A 20195-nucleotide genomic window follows, 5' to 3' on the forward strand; every position below is an offset into this window, starting at 1 on the left:
CAACGCCACGCCATGGACACGGCCTTTAATGAAAACTCACACTCACAACTTTTCATCACGAAGGTCTTTAGATTGCACTGTGAAAATATGAAGTCGATCCAATTAATTTTCTAGGAGAAGTTTGTTAAAGTACAGACCCTGTAAATGGTAAAAAAAATTGCCTAAAAGTGCACATTCACTTCAAAATGTCTGACTTGTCTGCCTGTTGGGTTTAGGGTATGGCTCCAAGAGGCCTTTTTGTTTGTCTTGGGGTGATACATGTACCTCCCAAATTTCGTACATGTAGGTGAAACGTAGGCCAGTGTGGGGGTGCTGTGGAGCAATTTTGCCACGGCCATGCAGAAGACCCATAAAATTTGTAAATTTTCTCCAAGTCTGACAAGTGTGCAAAGTTTCGGAAGTTTTCAAGCACATTTAGCCCATCAAAAATGCAATTCATTTGGGAGAAAAATAAAAATAATAATTCCTTGCATTACAATAGGGTCCTCGCAGTGGTCAATGCTCGGGCTCTAATAATCCGAGCAATTCCAATAGGTTACTTGCAGTGGTCGCTGCTCAGACCCTAATTAAAGCCGCAAGCAGTGATGAACGGGCCCTCGCACCTGACCACACATTGGGGTGTATAGCATCCGTGGCCGTGTTACCCGAGGTTGAACGTTGAATTTCTGAAATTTCAAATTTCATGCATTTTGAACACCACACAAAGGAGTTAAATGTCACAACACCCCCTGTTTATGTCATGTTCCAATGTATCAAGTGTGGACCACACAAAGAAAATTTTATATAAAAGAAATGATGATTGTCACACAAGGCCCACTTATGTTGCCAGTAAGTGGCGCTATGAGTGAATTTTGGCATGTAGATGTCTTCAGGGCGAAACTCTCATAAAGCAATAACAAAACAAAAAAAACAATAGGTTCCTTGCACTTTCAGTACCAGGAGCCGTTGGTCCTGCCCTTTCATGCTCGGGGCCTGATGGCAGTAACATTAACAACAAAAATAGTAATAAGTAAAATTTAAAAATAGCAAAATAGGTGAATAAATAAATTAATAAAAAATAACAAAATAAAAAGAAAACTAACAACATAACAGAATAAGATTACTAATCCCCACGTTACAAAAAACCCCAACCCCTGCGCACACACGCACACAGACACACACCTTCACCTAATTCCCCACTGTGGCTGACTGTGGCTGGGGTGTGATCACACACCTAAAATACAAACAGACTCAATTCAATTCAATTTTATTTATATAGCGCCATTTCATAACAGAAGGTATCTCATTGCACTTTTCCTATAGAGCAGATCTAGACCATACTCTTTATAATATTATTTACAGAGAACCAACAAATCCCACCATGAGCAAGCATTTGGTGACAGTGGCAAGGAAAAATTTCCTTTTAAGAGGCAGAAACCTCGAGCAGAACCAGACTCAGTGGTCGACGGCTATCCGCCGCTGCCGTGTTAAGTTTTGAGAGAGAGAGAAAGACAGACAGAGATTCAGAGAGAGAGAGAAGGGGGGAGGGGGGATTATTAATAAATTAATAATAATAGGAATGACAGTCATAAGAATAATAATGACAATAATAATAATAGAGCCAATAACAACAATTGTAGTAGCAGTTGTCAAGTAGGAACAGGGGCAGCAGTTGGCCCACATCCACAGATCCAGTCTCTGCAGCTCCGGAGGCAGAAATACCTGCTGAAAGTGACAGAAGGAGAGAGGAGAGAAACAAGAAAGCACAGAACTACGGGAGAGAGAAGATGTAGAGTTAGGAACATGCCATAATGGGATAAAAATGCATGCAGATGGAGAAGCAGAGAGAAAAGAGGTGCATCATGGAAAGTCTCCCGGCAGTCTAGGCCTATAGCAGCATAACTAAGGGATGGTTCAGGACTCACCCAAGCCAGCCCTAACTATAAGCTTTATCAAAGAGGAAAGTCTTAAGCCTACTATTAAATGTGGAGATGGTGTCTGCCTCCCGAACCCAAACTGGGATCTGATTCCACAGGAGAGGAGCTTGATAACTGATAACTGATTGATAGCTCAACAGGAAAAGGGAAAGAAAAACTGAACAAGCAAACAAACATACATAAGTAGGCAGGTACAGTACATACTGGGATTAATCGGAAGGCAAATGGTGCAAAACATTAAAATGGGATATAAAGGGCTTCCATGTATGGAAAAATGTCTCCCTGGAGCCTCTGTGTATGTTTAAGTTTGAGAGAAATCATGACATCTTTAAGCCATTGGGATATGTGGCAAAACATGGAAATTTGACACCACGCCACGGACACGACCCCGACTTCCCCCAGCCCATGTCGAAGTGTTCTTGGGCAAGATACTGAACCCCAAATTTAAAGACGTTTTACCCCTAGTTGGCACCTCTTTACTGGATATGATCAATCTGTCTTTATTAACAGGGTATGTACCACAATCCTTTAAAGTAGCTGTAATTAAACCGCTTCTTAAAGAGCCCACCCTTGATCCAGGGGTTTTAGCCAACTACAGACCTATATCTAACCTTCCCTTTCTCTCTAAAATCCTTGAAAAAGCAGTCGCCAATCAGTTGTGTGACTTTCTAAATAACAATAATTTGAGGATTTTCAGTCAGGATTTAGAGTGCATCATAGCACAGAGACAGCACTGGTGAAAATTACAAATGACCTCTTAATTGTATCAGACAATAGACTTGTCTCTGTACTTGTCATGTTAGCTCTTAGTGCTGCATTCGACACCATTGACCATCACATCCTATTACAGAGACTGGAACATGTAATTGGCATTAAAGGAACTGCATTAAGCTGGTTTAAATCCTATCTATCAGATTGATCTCAGTTTGTACATGTTAACGGGGAGTCCTCCGTGCATGCCAAAGTTAGTCATGAAGTTCTGCTGTTCCCATGTTCCTGCTCGACAACTGCTACTACAGTTGTTATTGGCCTTGTTACTATCATTGTCACTATTATTCCTATGACATTCCTATTATTATTATTTTATTAATATTACTATTACCACTACCATTACATTATTACTATTTTAAAATTCTATGTGGAATTTGCATTGTGCTTCCCTCTCCCCCACCCGGCATTCTCTCTCTCTCTCTCTCTCTCTCAACCCAATATGGCAGCGGCCGATGACTGCTCACCATTGAATCTGGTTCTGCTCGAGGCTTCTGCCTTTTAAAAGGTTAAGTTAAGTTAAGTTTTTCCTTGCCACTGTCTCCAAGTGCTTGCTCATGGTGGGATTTGTTGGGTCTCTATAAATAATATTATAAAGAGTACGGTCTAGACCGAATAGTTGGATGAGGTGGCAGAGAACTGCTGCCTGTTAAGTAACAAACTGCTGCTCGGCACTCTGACAAAGTCTGAGATTCAATGTTCAGACTGAGTGACTGTTGTTTGTGCTTGTCCACAGCTGAACACACTGATTCATCCTCACCTCTTGAAGCAAACAAACTCAAATTCTCTCCTCTGCTAAATTATTTCAGTCAGAAAATTTCAATAGGCACCATCTTTCACTCTTTCTGCTTTGTCAGCAGCTGTCAGTGGCGTCTCCATTTCATGCATGGCTGAGGACACTTTTTCACATGTAGCGGTCCATAAAGCAACTGATATGAGGTAGTCTGGGTGGCCTCAGGAGTCACATGGCCATCACTCAGTAGCAGAAAAGCATACTGCTCTACACCCACACCGTCTGCAGATCTGTTTCAAATAAGAATACAGACAGTTATGTGGAAAACCTTCAATGCAACACCTCTGCTGCTAAGCTTGGCTGGCTTACAGCTGAAATGGGTCTCAAAGGCACATAGTGTTTCATTATAAAGTACTCAGAAGGTTGTCTGCTCTCTCTCCTCAATGGTAGTTCTCTGCAAGACTGCCTCAATTTTCACTCAGACCTTACTGGCTGACTTTGAAATGGAAACAGCTTCTTCTTTTTCCAGCCAAGATTCCTTCTGAGTTTGCTCTGGACCGTGAAAGCATCTGAACCACCAACCAGACAAGGAGGTGTTGGAGAACGAGTAGCAGGAGCTCCACTCTCTGTCTGACCTGGTAGCGGGGAGCTGGAGTACGGAGCTGGAGATGGCTGTCCACCTGGAGCTTGTACCTGGAGACTGTATGAAGCAGGTTGGAAAGTGCTCTTCTACAGGTTCGGCAACAGCAGCGAGTGAACTCCTGGGCAACCACGACTTTCACCTTGGCAGGATGCATCCAGACATATCAACCTAATACAGTGAAACCCAGGAAGGAAATGGTGGAGACATGGAACTTGCACATTTCTGCCTTTACATACAGTTGATTCTATAATAGTCTGGCTAGCACCTGTAGAGGTATAACTATTTTAAAATTGAATCTTTGCACCACCTTCATTCGAAGGACAAATTAAAAAAATCAAATTAATCAGTCAGAGTTGTGAATTCTCAACACATTGATCCTTAGTCTCTGCTTTGAATAAATATTCACAGACAAAATCTTGATGAATGGTGATAATGAAACATTTATTTATAGTTAAATGTTTATTAACAAATGAATAAATGAGGGATTAATCATGACTATATAACGGGAAAACAGAATAAAATAGATGTAGGAAATTATTATTCAGTTTGGCGATAGTGAAAAGGAGTATGTGATTTCAGAACAGGGAAAGAATGTTTGCTCTGGAAACAAAGAAGAAAGTCTATTTATTCACCGTCAGATAGGGCTTGTATTGGAGGCGGAGGAGGGGTCTTTCGGGCTCCAAGTGCTGTATGCCTGATAACTAATAATCTTCCTTTATTCTTAACAGAAAATGTGGTCTCCTCTACTTTTATGGAACTATCTGATTTGATATGTTACGCGGATCAGTCACATACTTCTCATCACTGTGGTCAATCAATAGTGATTCTAACATCAAATAGTACGTAATAGGGTTTACATCAAAGCATCCATCATATTTCAGAACATCGTTCAATCGTAATATTCCTAACTGCTTAACTATCAAAAAACATAAATTCAATACTTCTAATAAAACGATTGCAGGTTAAATAACAGTTAGTTTGATCACCCAATATACTAACTACAATCCTACACAAAATCATAACAACAATTGTTACAGGATCTCATTATCAATGGCCACAAGATGGCAGTGTGGCCATATGGTAAACAAGGTATTAAATCTATGAATGAATAATTCATTCGTCTTACATTTTACAGATATCGTAGTTGGATTATTCTTCGGGAAAACATGCTGAGTAATACTGACTGATTGGATCACTAATTTGAATTAATTCAGACTCGGGCTAAAATAAAGGATATAACAGGATATAACAGTGTTAATTCAGATCAGGAATGCACTTTCTAATTTATAATGGTGGGCATCTTATCTCAGGTCACATCAGGGTGTGAGCGATAAAGAGGGGGTATGTGGTGTTTGTGTGTGTGTTTGAGTGTGAGTGTGAGAGAGACAGAGAAAAGGGGGAAGAGAGGGTGAGATTGCCATTTGTTTAATTCTATTCATTGTCTTGATGTGATGTGTATTCTCTCAAAAGTAAGACGTTGCGGCTCCCATCCGGAAGTTATTCTCAATGCAACATTGAGAATGATTTCCGGATGGGAGCCGAAACGTCTTGATTCTGAAAACAGTGTCCAGATGACTACGACTGAAACCTTTTCTACGATGGAACACTCCTGGATGAATGAGGGACTACACCGTCTCATTCTCTCAAAAGAATAAAGAACTGAAGTCTCTGTCCCAGGAAAAGGTAATCCTGTTAGTTCATCTTATGTATACAGACCTTTTCCTGTGGTTTGTAGCCAGGTGAATCCAGTCGTTGACTGCTTCCAGTCCTGCAGTTAATCTTGTTAGCATGACAAAACACATAACTTTCCAGGGCAGAGAGCCTGATACCAGGTCTGGAAGGTTTCAGAGTGACACTTTCACTATTGAGGTGCTTACAAATCCGGAGGAGTACCAGGAAAGAAAGTGTATTCAAATCACACTGGAATTCCACAAGGCCATAAACAGTACCTCTCATTTGGCTTTGTCAACTCACTCAGCTCAAGTCCGTGTGGACTTTGAAAACAACAGAGGTTGCTTTCCCTACACACCTGTCGAACATGGAGGACATGATCCCAAGGAGACTAGGAAAAAGGATATCATCAAGGTAAACAAAAACAACGGTTCAACATGTCCTTCAGCACATCATTTACAAGAGCTTTGAAGACAGCTGGGGTATTAGAGAGACCAAAAGGCATTAGTAGGTACTCATAATGCCCCTAGAGGTTTTGGAGGCTGTCTTCCATTTGTCCCCCTCCCAAATGCATACTGTATTGTAGTGGTTGTGCTGCTCAAGGTTGAAAAAAACTGTGGCTCCATGCAGGAATTCAATGGCAGACAACATCAAAGGCAGGGGGACAATTATTTGATTGAGCCCTCTGAAGTCAATACATGGTCTGAGTATGCCATCCTTACCTACAAAGAAGAAGCCTATTCCAGCAGGGGATGTTGAAGGATGGATAAATCCTGAGGCCAGAGACTTCGCTATGTACTTCTCCATGGCAGTCCTCTGACCCGGTCCCTGTGGAGGAGGCATGACTGGCAGGAAATCAATGGCACAGTCATAAGGTCGATGAGGGGGAAGTGTGGTTGCTCATTTCGTGCTGAAAACTGAGAACTCAGATCAGCATAAACTTTGGGCACATTAGACATGTCAGGTAAGTCTCTGAGAATTTCAGAAGTGGCACTGGAGGGACACAGAGCAGACTTGAGACAGTGGGAATGGCAATATTTGCTCCATCCAAGAATGGAGCCTGAAGACCAATCGACATGGGGGTTATGTAAGGTTAGGCAAGGATAACAAAGGACAACGGGAACCACAGGAGAATCAATAACATGGAATCATAATTTTTCAAGGCGATTGCCAGACACTTGAAGACTAAGAGGAACAGTGGTGTGTTACCATGCATATGCGCTGTCCATTCCGAACTGTGGCCTTAAGGTGAGTCTCAAGGGGCAGAGTGGGGATCTCTAGGTGCTGAACCATGGAGGAGTCCAAAAAATACTTATCAGAGCCAGAGTCAACCTAGAGACTTTTTACCTAGAGAAAGACAGGAGAGAACAGAAAGAAACACACGACACTACGGCAATTGCATCGGTTCAGGGAGTATGGGGTCAGCAGTCAAAGCAACAGGTTGAAGAGAGTCACAACGTGTATCAGATGACTCATCACAGAGAGCTGAGGGAAAAAGAACTTCTGGAAAGGGCTAGGTGTAAAGTTGGGTCTTGAAGAACATGCCCCTCTCTCCTTCTCTCATGGAGAAGACTGTCCACCTGCATGGCCAGAGAGATGAGCTTGCTGAGGTTGTTGTCAAGCTTCTGGGAGGCCTCCCCATTGAAATCAGGACAGCAGAAACTGTACACATCTTCTGTCGCAGACTGAAAACAGTTCAGCATATTTGACGAAGTTGATGTACTTGCATGATTCTTGCAATTTTTGGGTTGTATCCACAGTTAAATGCACTTATTGTAAGTCGCTTTGAATAAAAGCATCAGAGTAGCTGGCACAGACCTCTGACTGTTGCTCCCAGACGGCTGTAGCCCTGTCTTTAGCCCTTCCTGTGAGGAGGGTTATTAGGTATGCCATGCGGGTGCAGTCTGTTGGAAAGGTTGAGGGTTGCTGCTCGAAGATCAGGGAGCACTGGGTGAGGAAACCACGGCAGGATCGTGGATCCCCGTCGTAATGTTCATATGGAGGTAAGTGAGGTTTTTTAAAGACAGGTATACCGGAAGGTGGAGCAGGAGCTGAAGCCAAGGTGGTTGAAGGTGGAGATGGAGCAAACAATGATTTGAACTGTTAGTTAGGATTTGAATACCTTCAGCGACCTCCTGTAACATCATCATGACGTCCAATGATCACTCCTTGGAGAGAGAGGGCAGAACGCATGTGCACTGCTTCTGCTGAGTCCATGGTTGGCTTGACTGTATCATAACTGTGGCAGAGAATGAGGACCCAAGCACAGAAACAGACAGAAGACAAGGCAATATCTCTTAACCAGTTTTTTGTTTGGTCGGTAGCAGGCAGGAACCAAAAATACAGCAAAACACTCTACAAACCGAAGACGAGCCAAGACAAAATCTATGGTAGGAACTATATTACAAAGTCATTACAGTCAAGCACAGACTGAAGGAGAGAAGGGTCTGATATACTCCCACATGCTGACAAGCTGATTGAGCAGGACTGGGTGAGTGGTGATTGTAGGCAGCTGCAAAGACTCAGCTCTCAGCCAGGGAGGCAGGTAACTGCCTGCTTTTTTGACAATGTACACACATAAACAGGTTTATAATACATTTTTACATGTGAATGACATTAGAGAGAGAATGTATCAGTGTGGCAGTAGAGTGGCAGGATGAACAGGGCCAGCCACTGGCATCAACACTCTATGCGGTTGTTTAGGGCCACAACCGCTAAGGGGGGGCCACAGATCAGTGTGACTTTCTGTATTGCTTTTGTTTTTATTTGTTTATTAACAACATGATAATATACAAACATTCAGGCAGAGAACAATACAAATCCAATTTAAATGACACAAATACATATGAAGAACATAAAATAAAAATATTAACTTTGTGTGTTGCACATGCTTCTCACACTTTGTACCAAGGTGACTGACTCGCTAGCCATGGTAACGCAGCGGGCGGCATTGTGGGTAACGCTGAGTCAATGTGAGTCAGCTGGTTAGTGCGGCAATAAATCAATGTCGCTCTTATTTTGATGAACTGATGTGAATCTGTTGTTTTTCGTGCAACATTAAAGTTGTGTTTTTGAACAAAACTGAATTAAACAGAACATAGCTACAGTTCATTTTAACCTGGCAAGCTGGCTAGAAATAATAAATGCATTATAACATTTAGATGCTGATTGTGAAATGTTTTTCATGAGAACATGCTTGCTTTTTTACACTGCTTGCTAACGTTAGCTAACCTGAGTAGGATTGTAAGCATCAAATAACTTCCTTGTTTGTATGGCTAACTTTGCATTAAAGTCATGTTTTTTAATTAAACTGAACATAGCAACAATAATTTGAACCTGCCAAGCTGTTATGAATGTATTATTAATTTTAGCTGAAATGTTTTTCATTAGAACAAGCTTGATTTCTTGCCATATGTTTCTAGTTATGTTAAAAAGTATTTTTGTGGATCATTTTGGATAATTGGATCATTTGCATATTTGTATAAAATTGCACTTGTTGTGTGGTTAATGAAAAGGCCTGGATGATACTTATAACATACCTATGTAATGTCTTCCAGACTACATTTAAAAAACAATAATAATCTAATGTATAATTTTTTCAGGGGCATTATTGAAATATTTTAGAGCAACCTCCGCTGCACCAGGAACATCTACCTTGTCAGTTGACTTGACTGCTGCTGAGGGACCATCATCAGAGAATTCAGGGGCATCTACGCCCTCCTCTGACAAGACTGCAGCTGCAGAGGTCATAACAGAGGTACCACAGCCTTCTACATCCTCCGACGACGACGACTCTATCTGCATACTTTGCAGTTGTTAAGCTTTTCTTAACCTCTCAAATTTTAATATATTTTAATAAACAGTTTTCAAATAGTTTTATAAAGATTTATTGATAATTCATTTGTCTATCTCTATTGTGTGTGTGTGTGTGTGTGTGTGTGTGTGTTTATTCAGTTATGAGCAGTGAGTGTAATTGGGGGTTGCGCTGGGAGTGTTTTGGGGCCACAAACAAAATCTTGCTTAGGGCCACCAAAATCCTAGGGCCGGCTCTGAAGATGAAAGTATATATCATTACGCATAGCAATGCATCCTTTCAAAAAACAAGTCTTCCAAACTAAATTATGTTGTTCCAATTGCATTTCAAAATTACCCATATTAGCATTTTCTTATCTGACCCAAATACAACACTGTTTGTCAGTGCCTTCAAAATCCATTAGAAATTACTGATAGATAAAGAATCATATTAGCGTTTCCTGATCTAGGTTTAGGCACAAGCTACATGGTTATGGTTAGGGGAAAGATTGGATAACACTTGAGATTACAGCCTGCAACATACAGCGTAATTCTAGATACAGTTTTTTTTATACTGATGGTGTACCATGAAAGTACTTACTTACATGTAGGTACAAAGGAATGAGATGGGAAGTTAGGCAATAAGGGGATAAAAATAATTTATACTCTAGGTATTATTTAACTAACAGGTACCTATTCTGTTATTACGGGGTACAGTTTGACCATTAAATATCACTAACTCTTTCAACTTACAACAACATGTGTCTGGCCAAACTCATTCCCGTGGCCACACCTTAGACCTAGTCTTTACTTTGGGCCTGAAAACCCCATCTGTGGAAACCAGGGACATGTTTGTATCTGATCACCTATGCATTGTTTTCAATTGTGAATTAGAGGCTGCCAGTTCTGTCTTATCCCGCTCTAAGTACACACGCGTCCTTAATGAGCATAGTGCCTCAAAATTCTGTACACGGTTCAATCCTCCGGGCAGTGTGTTTCCCGATTCCTCCAACACCAACGATTTGGTTGATTATTTTAACTACCAGTGTTCTTCAACCTTAGATCTCATAGCTCCTCTTAAAAATAGACAAAACTCAAAGACTAGAAAACAGCCATGGTTAAATGACAGTATTCGAAGCTGTAAAAAGAATTGCAGAAGAGCAGAACGCAGATGGAAGAAATCACGTCTCCAGGTCCACTTTGTGGCCATGAAAGAGTTATTACGCCTTTATAATAGGATGGTGAAGGATGCAAGAACATGCCATTTCTCTGCACTTATCTCTGCCCATCAGCACAACCCCAGATTCCTGTTTAAGACTGTGGATCAGTTAGTTAACCCTGCCTCTCCTTGTGCCCCTGCTGAGTGTGATGCTGATTGTGAAAAGTTTCTTTTGCACTTTGCTGGTAAGGTGGAGTTAATAAGATCTGATATCACCCCCAATCCTGCCTTTTTAGATGTGGATCACCCGCTCAGGGCTTCTTTGAGCAATTTTTCTGATGTTACTCTGCCCGAACTCGCAGACATCATGTCTCTTATGAGAGTATCCTCCAGCCCTCTGGACAAAATCCCAACTAGGTTTCTATTGGAAGTTATGGATTGTATTGCGCCCCTTTTACAAATCATTTTTAACAGCTCGCTGTCTACTGGCTGCGTCCCTGATTTCTTTAAAACAGCTTGTGTCCAGCCAGTCTTAAAAAAACCTGGGCTTGATCCCACCCTCCTGGATAACTACCGCCCAATATCCAAATTGCCTTTCTCGAAAAACTTGTATCTAAGCAGCTCCTTGCTGCTGTGGAAAACAATAATACCTTTGAAAAGTTCCAATCTGGCTTTCGTCAACACCACAGCACTGAGACAGCCCTTCTCAAAGTCACTAATGACCTTTTAATGAATGCAGACGCAGGCATGTGTTCAATTCTTGTGCTGTTGGACATAAGTGCTGCCTTTGATACAATTGATCATGGCATTCTTTTAGACAGACTGAGGCACTGGGTGGGCATATCTGGAACTGCACTAGACTGGTTCGCATCTTATCTGTCCAATAGGAAATTCTGTGTTAGCATTAATAACTTCAAGTCATCCTTTTCCCATATCAAGTATGGTGTGCCTCAAGGTTCAATTCTGGGACCAATATTGTTCTCCTTATACATGCTTCCCTTGGGTGATGTAATCCGCAGACATGGTATTTCTTTTCATTGTTATGCGGATGACACACAGTTGTACCTCCCTGTCAAGCCCACTGACCTTAGTATGCTGAGTTCTCTGCAGGACTGCCTGTCTGACATAAAAAATTGGATGTTGATAAATTTTCTACAGCTCAACTCAAATAAAACTGAAATCCTTGTTATTGGGCCCCAACACATCACTAAACAAATACTGCCATCCACTGGTAACCTGTCACAACATATCAAGCCTGTTGCACGAAATCTTGGTGTCCTGTTTGATAGCAATTTATGTTTTGAGCAACATATCACTAAGCTTGTCCAATCATGTTTCTATCACCTCAGAAACATTGCAAAAATACGAGCTATTTTAAATCTTAGTGATGCAGAAACTGTTGTGCATGCTTTTATCTCCTCACGCCTTGATTATTGTAACAGCCTGTTCACTTGTCTTAATCAAAAAGCTCTGACACGACTGCAGACTGTACAAAACTCAGCTGCTAGGCTGTTAACCAGGACCAAGAAGTATGACCACATAACACCTGTTTTAGCCTCTTTACACTGGCTCCCTGTTGGTTTTAGGATTGATTTTAAGATCTTGTTGATTACTTTTAAGGCTCTTCATGGCCTGGCCCCAGATTATATTTTAGACCTTGTAATCCCTTATGAACCTTCACGTAGTTTGAGATCTTCGGGCAGGGGTCTCCTGTCTGTTCCTGAGTCTAGGATGAAAACTAAGGGGGACAGAGCTTTTGCTATCAGGGCCCCGAGGCTCTGGAACAACTTGCCCGAAGAAATTAGGTTGTCTGAGTCAGTGTCTTCGTTTAAATCTCGTCTCAAAACACATTTTTATCTGAAAGCATATCCTGATTTTACGTGAACTGGCTGTTTATTTTACTGTTCATTTTATTGCTTTTCTGTATTTCATGTGTTTTATTTCTTTATATTTCGTCATTCACTGTGTTATTTTATTTTTCTTGTTGTGAAGCACTTTGTACTTTGTTTTGATAAGTGCTCTATAAATAAAGTTTTATTATTATTATTATTATTATTATTAATGAACAACAAAGCTAGAAGTTTGGGGGAAGATAGCATAATCAGTCCTAGATTCATTTTATAAATCTGCTGTGATTTATTTCAAAATGATCAAATGCTACTTACCTACACTACAGATGTACAGATGATAACAAAATGAGGATAGGCTAACCACATAGTTCCTAAATAACTATAGGGTACATATGGGACACAAAATTGTGCTTACAGAGACTTTGGAAGCCTGAGGTGGTACAGGTTTATGAGGATTATGGAGATGATGGATCACCATTTCTCATGTTTCCATGTTGAAAAGCCTGCATCGTTACCACAGCAACCCATACAGATAAGTTGGTGATGTCTGGACACACAAATCTAATCTGATCACTTGCAAATAACATGGCGGACAATCTGTCTTAAAGATCTGTTTTGAGAAAGAAATCTGATTTGTCTGTATTCTGAACAAAGCCTAAACCTAAGTTTATTAATTTACAACTTGCTTTCCAGGTTGTGCATGGCACCAACCTAGCACTGACCCCTTTAAGGGCTAGTATCCCATGATCTGGATTTCGTCAAGGGCTGCCAATCCAGGGTCACTTTTGGGACACTGTTGCATTAATACCACGGCAGCACCAAAAATAAATAAATTCACCTCAGGGCACCACCCTGGAAAGGGAAAATGATAGCCAACTAATTAATAATAATTAATTCAGTTTAAGTTCTGTAGGTTGCCACTAAGTTCTTGACTCGTAAACAGTGATGTAACATTTCATACACACGACCCAACTGAGTTCTTTATAAATGACAACTTTATTGAAATACTCACTACACAGACAACTAATAACCACTAAATATACAAATGGATCAATCAATGCAATGATGAATGAATGCAATGAATACCAAAAATAAAGCAATGAATAATACCTTGGCAAGATGGCTTAATTGGTGTGAACAAAGGAGACCACCACGTGGATGAAAACTTTGACGTTAACTTGTGAAATTAACTCAATGCACCATTCAGCAGCTGAGATTGTTGGGAAGTAAAAGGGAAATATCTGAAACCATTCAAATAGTTTCTATATTGATGTGGGACTTCTAACCTAACATACCCTCATTGCCATAACACTGTAGCATTGATCCCAAAGCACAGGAAAAGTAAACTTTCACCTGGTGGTTCAGATGGCCTAGGGAAAGTTTGGAGGGAGGAGGAGAAGAGGGTCGATCCTTGTTGAGCTCTTGGGTTTTCTCGAGTGTGATCGGTCCGACAGGGTGGCTCGGCTTGGCCATTATCTCTCTCTCTCTCTCTCTCTCTCTCTCTGCAGGCAGCAGGACAATGAGGTCTTCTCTCACAACCACTTGTTTGGGTGTGAGTGGAAACGTGAGGGCAGCGTTTGTCAGATGTTGTTTTAGTTCAAAATTTGTTACAATCCTAACTGTGGTACAGTTAGGACACAGACGTTGCAGTAGACTGGAGCAGGTTTCTTCCAAACTAGCAGCAGCAATTTAGGTGCGCTAGCAAAGTATGCTAGATGCCAGCCTTTAGTGCGTTCCGACGGCCAACTGAGTTCTGGGTGAGAGAGCACACAGAGTGGGGCCCTTTGATTTCTCCTGTTGTTACAGTGTCTGTTAGGTGGGCCGTGTCTGATGCCAATGGCTTTCACTCCTCTCTCGTCTAAAACGTTTCTTTATGACAAAGTAACAAAGTTTCCCACATGTCTGATGGTCCCATGTTAAAAAGGTTAGCCTACTCAGCTGCTGAAAGATACTGAACACCTCTTATGAATAAACAGGATGTCCTGGCACCCTGATATTACCCACTGAGTAATAACTGAGTGACAGTGTTATCCCAGGCTTAAATGTCACAAATGGCAATCATGTATACCTCTGTTATTTATGACAAGTGACACATAAAATTACCCCATGCATATACAGTATATGTACACATATGCATATGTATATCTATATATATATATATATAGGCATAGCAAATGAAACAGTATAATAAAATCAATACATGTCAGTGTTCCCTGTATCACAGGCATGTGCTTTTCCTCCCCCGCGAGAGGGATGCAAAAGAGGAAGGGCAACAGGCACACACAGCACCCTGTGTGTGTGAGTCAGAATTGTCATTTCAACTTGCATTTTCTCTTATTACCAGTCATGATTGATTCACGTGTTATACAAATGTGCTGTTCTTTATCTCTGCAGTCCTTGTTTATTCCGTGTCTATTGTCCCTGCTCCAAAATCAGCCAAAACTTCATACATTTCCATACAGTTAATTCTAAGCATAACATATCAATTAGTATACATTAAATTCTACATTATAAAGTCAGTCCCTTTGTTCTTTGTTTCCTGAGTTCACAATGCTGTGATCATCTGCAGGTCATATCCTGGAATGTGGGGGTATCGGCTGTAGTCACCTTAGCTTGAGCTTGTCCCATTATAAATTAGCCATTTGTCACTATGCCTTCCATTAGTGTCCTCCTTGAGTCCTGCAAGGCCTGTTTCATGACCCAGAGGTCATGTAAATAGCAAAATCAAAAAAGGTCCAATCCTTTCTCAATGAAAGAGGTAAAATTGTTCATCATCCTCATCATCATCATCATCATCATCGTCGTCGTCATCATGCTCCAACACAGAGAACAATGGAACAAAGGAGCTGACTATACAGTGCAAAATTTAATATATGCTTATAGATATAATATGCTTAGTTAATGCAATAAGTAAGAATGTGAAGCTTTGGGTCAATATGTTGATTTTGATGCAGGAACTGCTTACCCATATCCGCTAATCTATAAAAGATACAGACAATGTGTTTAGTCGTTTAACACTAAAACTACCAAGGCAGTCATTTTGACAGTTTTTAAATTTTGCATGTCATCGGCCAGATTACAAACAACAATGAGACTACATATCGGGAGGAAATCAACAATCTTGCAGAGTGGTGCACAGAGAACAACCTACTGCTCAACATCAGCAAAACCAAGGAGCTGACCATTGATTTTCGAAGAGGACGCACACTCCTGTCTTCATCAGTGGAGCTGAGGCGGAGCAGGTGAATAGTTTTAGGTTCCTGGATTTCAGCATCACAGAGAACCTGACATGGTCCTCTCACATCTCTACCCCGGTCAAGAAAGCTCAGAAACAGCTGTATTTCTTAAGAAAACTTAAGGCAAAGTCCTTCTTAACTTTTACAGTGGAGCAATAGAAAGCATCCTGACTGGAAACATCACAAACTGGCATGGGATGTGCACGGCCCAGGACCGGAGGGCTCTGCAGCGGGTGATTAACACTGTTCAGATGATCATTGGTACCAACGTACTGAGCATCAGTGATATCGGTGAGGTGAAGTGCCTGCGCAGAGCCCAAGGGATACTAAAGGACAGTACCCACCCCAGCTACAGCCTGTTCATCCTGCTGCCGTCTGGCAAGTGATAGAGAAGTATCGGCTGGCGTACCACCAGACTACAGAGCAGCTTCTTCCCTCAGGCTGTGAGACTAAATTCATCCTCAGCACTCCACCATGTAAACTAGTTTTCATTTCTATGACTTATTATTTCTATGACGTATTATTTATTTACTGATCTACTGTATATAATTTTTTTTGAGTAGCATAAAGGGAACTACTAAACAAAATCTCATACAACCCTGTGTTGAAAGATGATCAATAAATCTATCTTGTATCTTGTCTGTAATAACTTTGTTGAAATAAAACCCATGTAGTAACCCATGTCATAGGACCCTGACTTTTCCTAAATGTGTATATATTTTAAACATTGTTATTTTATTAAAATTACAAAACACAAAAGAGTTCTGAGTATTTCTACCTTGAATGGCCATAACAATCATATTGACCGTATGCATTATAGATGGTGTATCATTTCGGTGTTGGCTACTTTTCCCGCTCTTGAAGATGCGCGTCACAGTTGCCTGGCAACTATTTTTTCCAGTTTTTTTTTTTACGCTATTGCAAAGCTAAAACCTAGCTTTAGCTTTGAGCTAAAACCAAGGAGGAAAGAAAGCTTTCAGAATAATTTCAGAATAAAATGTTAGCAAGAAGGAGAATGACTGCCACAGAGGCTTTATTCATGCTTCAGAGCCTTGATGATGCTGAGTCTGATGGAGGAGCAGGTTTGGTTAGTGACGTCTCTTGGTCTCTTGAAAGTTCATCTGACATTGACTCTGAGAGTGATTCAGAGATCATTCCCCTTCGTTATACTATTTGTAGAACTAGATTCCAGAGGTGGCTGCGTAGGACTGTTTCCAACTCGTGTGATCCAAACATTTCCAATAATTCCAGAGCATTGTAAAGTCCAAAAATCAAAATTTATTGAAAAAAGATAGACGTAATGATTTCCAAAATTCGCAACATGTTTTTATCTAGAGAAAAGTCTGCTTCCATCCATCCACAGAGCTTGGCAGTTCGGTACTGGTACTGATACTGGGTTTATCTCTTGTTAAAAAATAAACTTGCATTGAACTCTGATCTTCTCCAGCGACTTATTTTGAGTGTCTCCAGTTTTTGTTCATCTGAGTTATTGGGAAAGTGTTGGAAAAGGAAGCCAGACTCATTATTCGGCCTAGGCCTGGACTTCTGTCATCCGACACTTTCAAAAACAACATTTTCACTGCAGTGAAAAAACCGTTTGCTTGTCGCACACAAAGCAAGGCACGCATCTGCCGGGGCGGTCTAGCAGCAATCTAACAGCACCATAAATTACATTTATATAACCACAATAACAAAAAATCTAATTCTGCTACACTATTGTATATCAAAATATCATATTATGTATCTGCATTCGCTCAGAGCTCCATTTAATCTGATAAATAACTTTATTCAAAATGAGGATTTTGTTTGAGGATTTTAAAATTTTGGGGGGGGGAGAACATCATAAAATATGACGACAGACATTGAAAGCATCATTCGAAAACCTCAATAGAAGCTTCAAATGTACATAACAAAAATGACATTCAGTATAGCCTAGTATGAACGGTCAGAATGACCGCTATGGCCATTGTAGTAGTTGTAGAATTCCGGTAGTTCTAGTATTAATAGATAATGTAAAACATTTGAATATACATTTGTATAACCAGTAAATTGGTCATAGCTTGCAATCTGTTATTAGTTATTATATTGTTTTTACTTTTGCTTCATTTATCTTGCTTTTATTGCCTTTGCACTTTGTAACATTTCTTTTGAAAAGCTATATAAATAAATGTATGATTAAATGTATTATTATTATTATTATTATTAGTATTAATTATGAAGTATTGTGTGTGTATCCAAAGCCTGATATATCTTAATCTTCTGTGCCATAGAGCTCCATTGTTGTCCAAAAATGATTAAAAACACATTAGTGAGCCACACTGTTGTACTGGGTGACATGCTTTTTCATTACCATGAAAACACTCACACTTTTCGATTACTTTGATTATTATTGAATCCCACATACACCATCCTGCTGCTGCCAGAAATACTCACTAGAGCATTAAATGTGTATTAATACGGCACTGAAAATAGTCCCCAGCAAATACACTATTTGTTTCTGTTTGCATAACGTTTGCTAAAAACTACAGAGGCCAGCTGTTGTAGGAGATTTCTAAGCCTTTTTAAAAAATTAAACTATATATTTGTGATTAAAGATGTATGTCTTAAGTAGAAAATTTGGGCTTGGGGATGAGTGCCACAGTCAGGATAGGGAAGTAAGAAAGTGAGAGATAGACTAACACATTGTTCCGATTTGTTGACAATAAAAAAAATATAGAATGACACCAGCCTCATCCTTTAATCTAGCGTGCACTGTGTTATATGTAAGTTAAACTAAGGGCTACTTTTCTATATTGAGGTTAAACTACGGATTTGCCAGGCTGTGAAACATGAATGGTAATGGATGAGCTACAGAAATGTTTGTACTTTAAGGCATTTAAGGAGACTGCAGCAGTGAATGGATGAACAAACCCGCTCTGAGAGGGATGTTGTTCTGTTTAGTTTATGCTAGTGTGGGAAGCTGGCCCAATCAATAGTGCTGAGCCCGTACAATCCTTTCCAAGTAAGTAGGCTAATGTTATGAATACATTCAGTGTGGCTGTGTAGAGGTATACTTGTACAAGTACACCTCTATTTCAACTAAAGTACAATATATTTCTAATTACAAAAATGTGTTGCACAAATTTCATTACTTAAAATGCTTGCTGTTATTGAAGAAAGATTATAAAATAAAGATAAATTCTCACATTCAACCAGAAAATTCATCAAAAATAACTTTGATCAAAATACACTGTACAGTAATTATACGAAAAAGTAAATATCACACGCTGGCTACAGAAACAAATCCAATTTAGTTCAATGGTCATCTGCTGCAATTGTTTAAGACAGACAATTAAATCAATGAGCTTCCAACTGTCCCACACAGTTTATAGCAATCCAATAAACTACAACTGTTAAATCAATAGAGTATATATTATGCACTTGCTGAATTCATTTCTATTTTCCTAATCATTTTTATATTAGCAAGAAAGCCACCAGAAGTAAATACTGCGTTAAAAACTCCAACTAACATAGTCAAGCCCCAATACGTTCGTATTGTTGGTAAATCTGCTGTACACTTGCCCATTTCACAAACAGAAAAGGATAGCAGTAAAAGTGTATCATTCAGGCAGGGTGACTCCATCCTGGTTCTCTCATGTTTTCATGGTGCAAATTGGAACAATGATGACCAGGATCACAGTGCAGGTAGCGGCTGCAATCAGTGCTCCAATCTTACACACCTTAGCCCTCCTGAACTCTGCTTCTTTCTTCTTGAGCAGTGAGTCATAGCCTGGTGTGTAGATGTCCTCCATCCAGTACTCCAGGTTGTTGGCGTTTAGGGAATCCTGGGTCTGATAAAACAAACAATAAATAAGAGGATGCACAGGTCTGAGAAAAGTTGCACATTTTATAAAAACTGACAGTTGGCTATTAAGAAATTCAATAACACATACACTCCCTGATTTCATGATAGTGTTCAGGAACTTAAGACCTTTATCTGCGTTTTGACCAGAAGAACCAGGGTCAAAACAGCCTGGTGTTCTGGAGTTTTCGGTCTCCTTTGCATACCTTCATTAATCATAGGGCACTGTGTTTTGGTGTGTATGAAAAATCCAAAATTACATTAAGTGAAGAGGAAATTTGGGGATTAGAGCATTTTATAATAGATATATCTCTTGTTTGCTTCTTGCATGACAAAATGCTTGTAAACTAAGTTAACTTCTGGTAAAACAAATGCATGTGAATGTGGAAAGAGTGAAGGCACTAAAAATAACCTGCTGCAAATCTGAGCGCAAGTGGCATAACACCAAATTGCAGGTTGATTATAATATCTATAAAGACCTGCTCAGTAAATATAACAAAGAAATGAAAACATCTAGACAACATTGCTTTTCTCAAATCATTACTGAAAATTTTAATAATTCTACGTTTCTGTTTAGCACAGTTGA

General features: G+C 40.1%; 1 protein-coding gene across 7 annotated transcripts in view; it reads right to left on the minus strand.

Moving 5' to 3' along the window:
* The window catches only part of minar1 (membrane integral NOTCH2 associated receptor 1), a 71761-nt gene that overhangs the window by 11844 nt on the left and 39722 nt on the right, over positions 1–20195 (minus strand). For 4 of the 7 annotated variants that reach the window (XM_044209258.1, XM_044209173.1, XM_044209596.1 and 1 more), the window contains one exon: positions 19040–19598. In XM_044209258.1, the coding sequence (XP_044065193.1) occupies positions 19401–19598 (198 nt within the window). In that variant the 3' untranslated portion in view covers positions 19040–19400. Of the gene's footprint in view, positions 1–4480; positions 7079–19039; positions 19599–20195 lie in introns of those variants that run through there. The other 3 variants (XM_044209427.1, XM_044209347.1, XM_044209511.1) reach the window with 2 other exon arrangements.

Source organism: Siniperca chuatsi, linkage group LG1 (assembly GCF_020085105.1).
Source record: "Siniperca chuatsi isolate FFG_IHB_CAS linkage group LG1, ASM2008510v1, whole genome shotgun sequence".
NCBI classification, from domain to species: Eukaryota; Metazoa; Chordata; class Actinopteri; order Centrarchiformes; family Sinipercidae; genus Siniperca; species Siniperca chuatsi.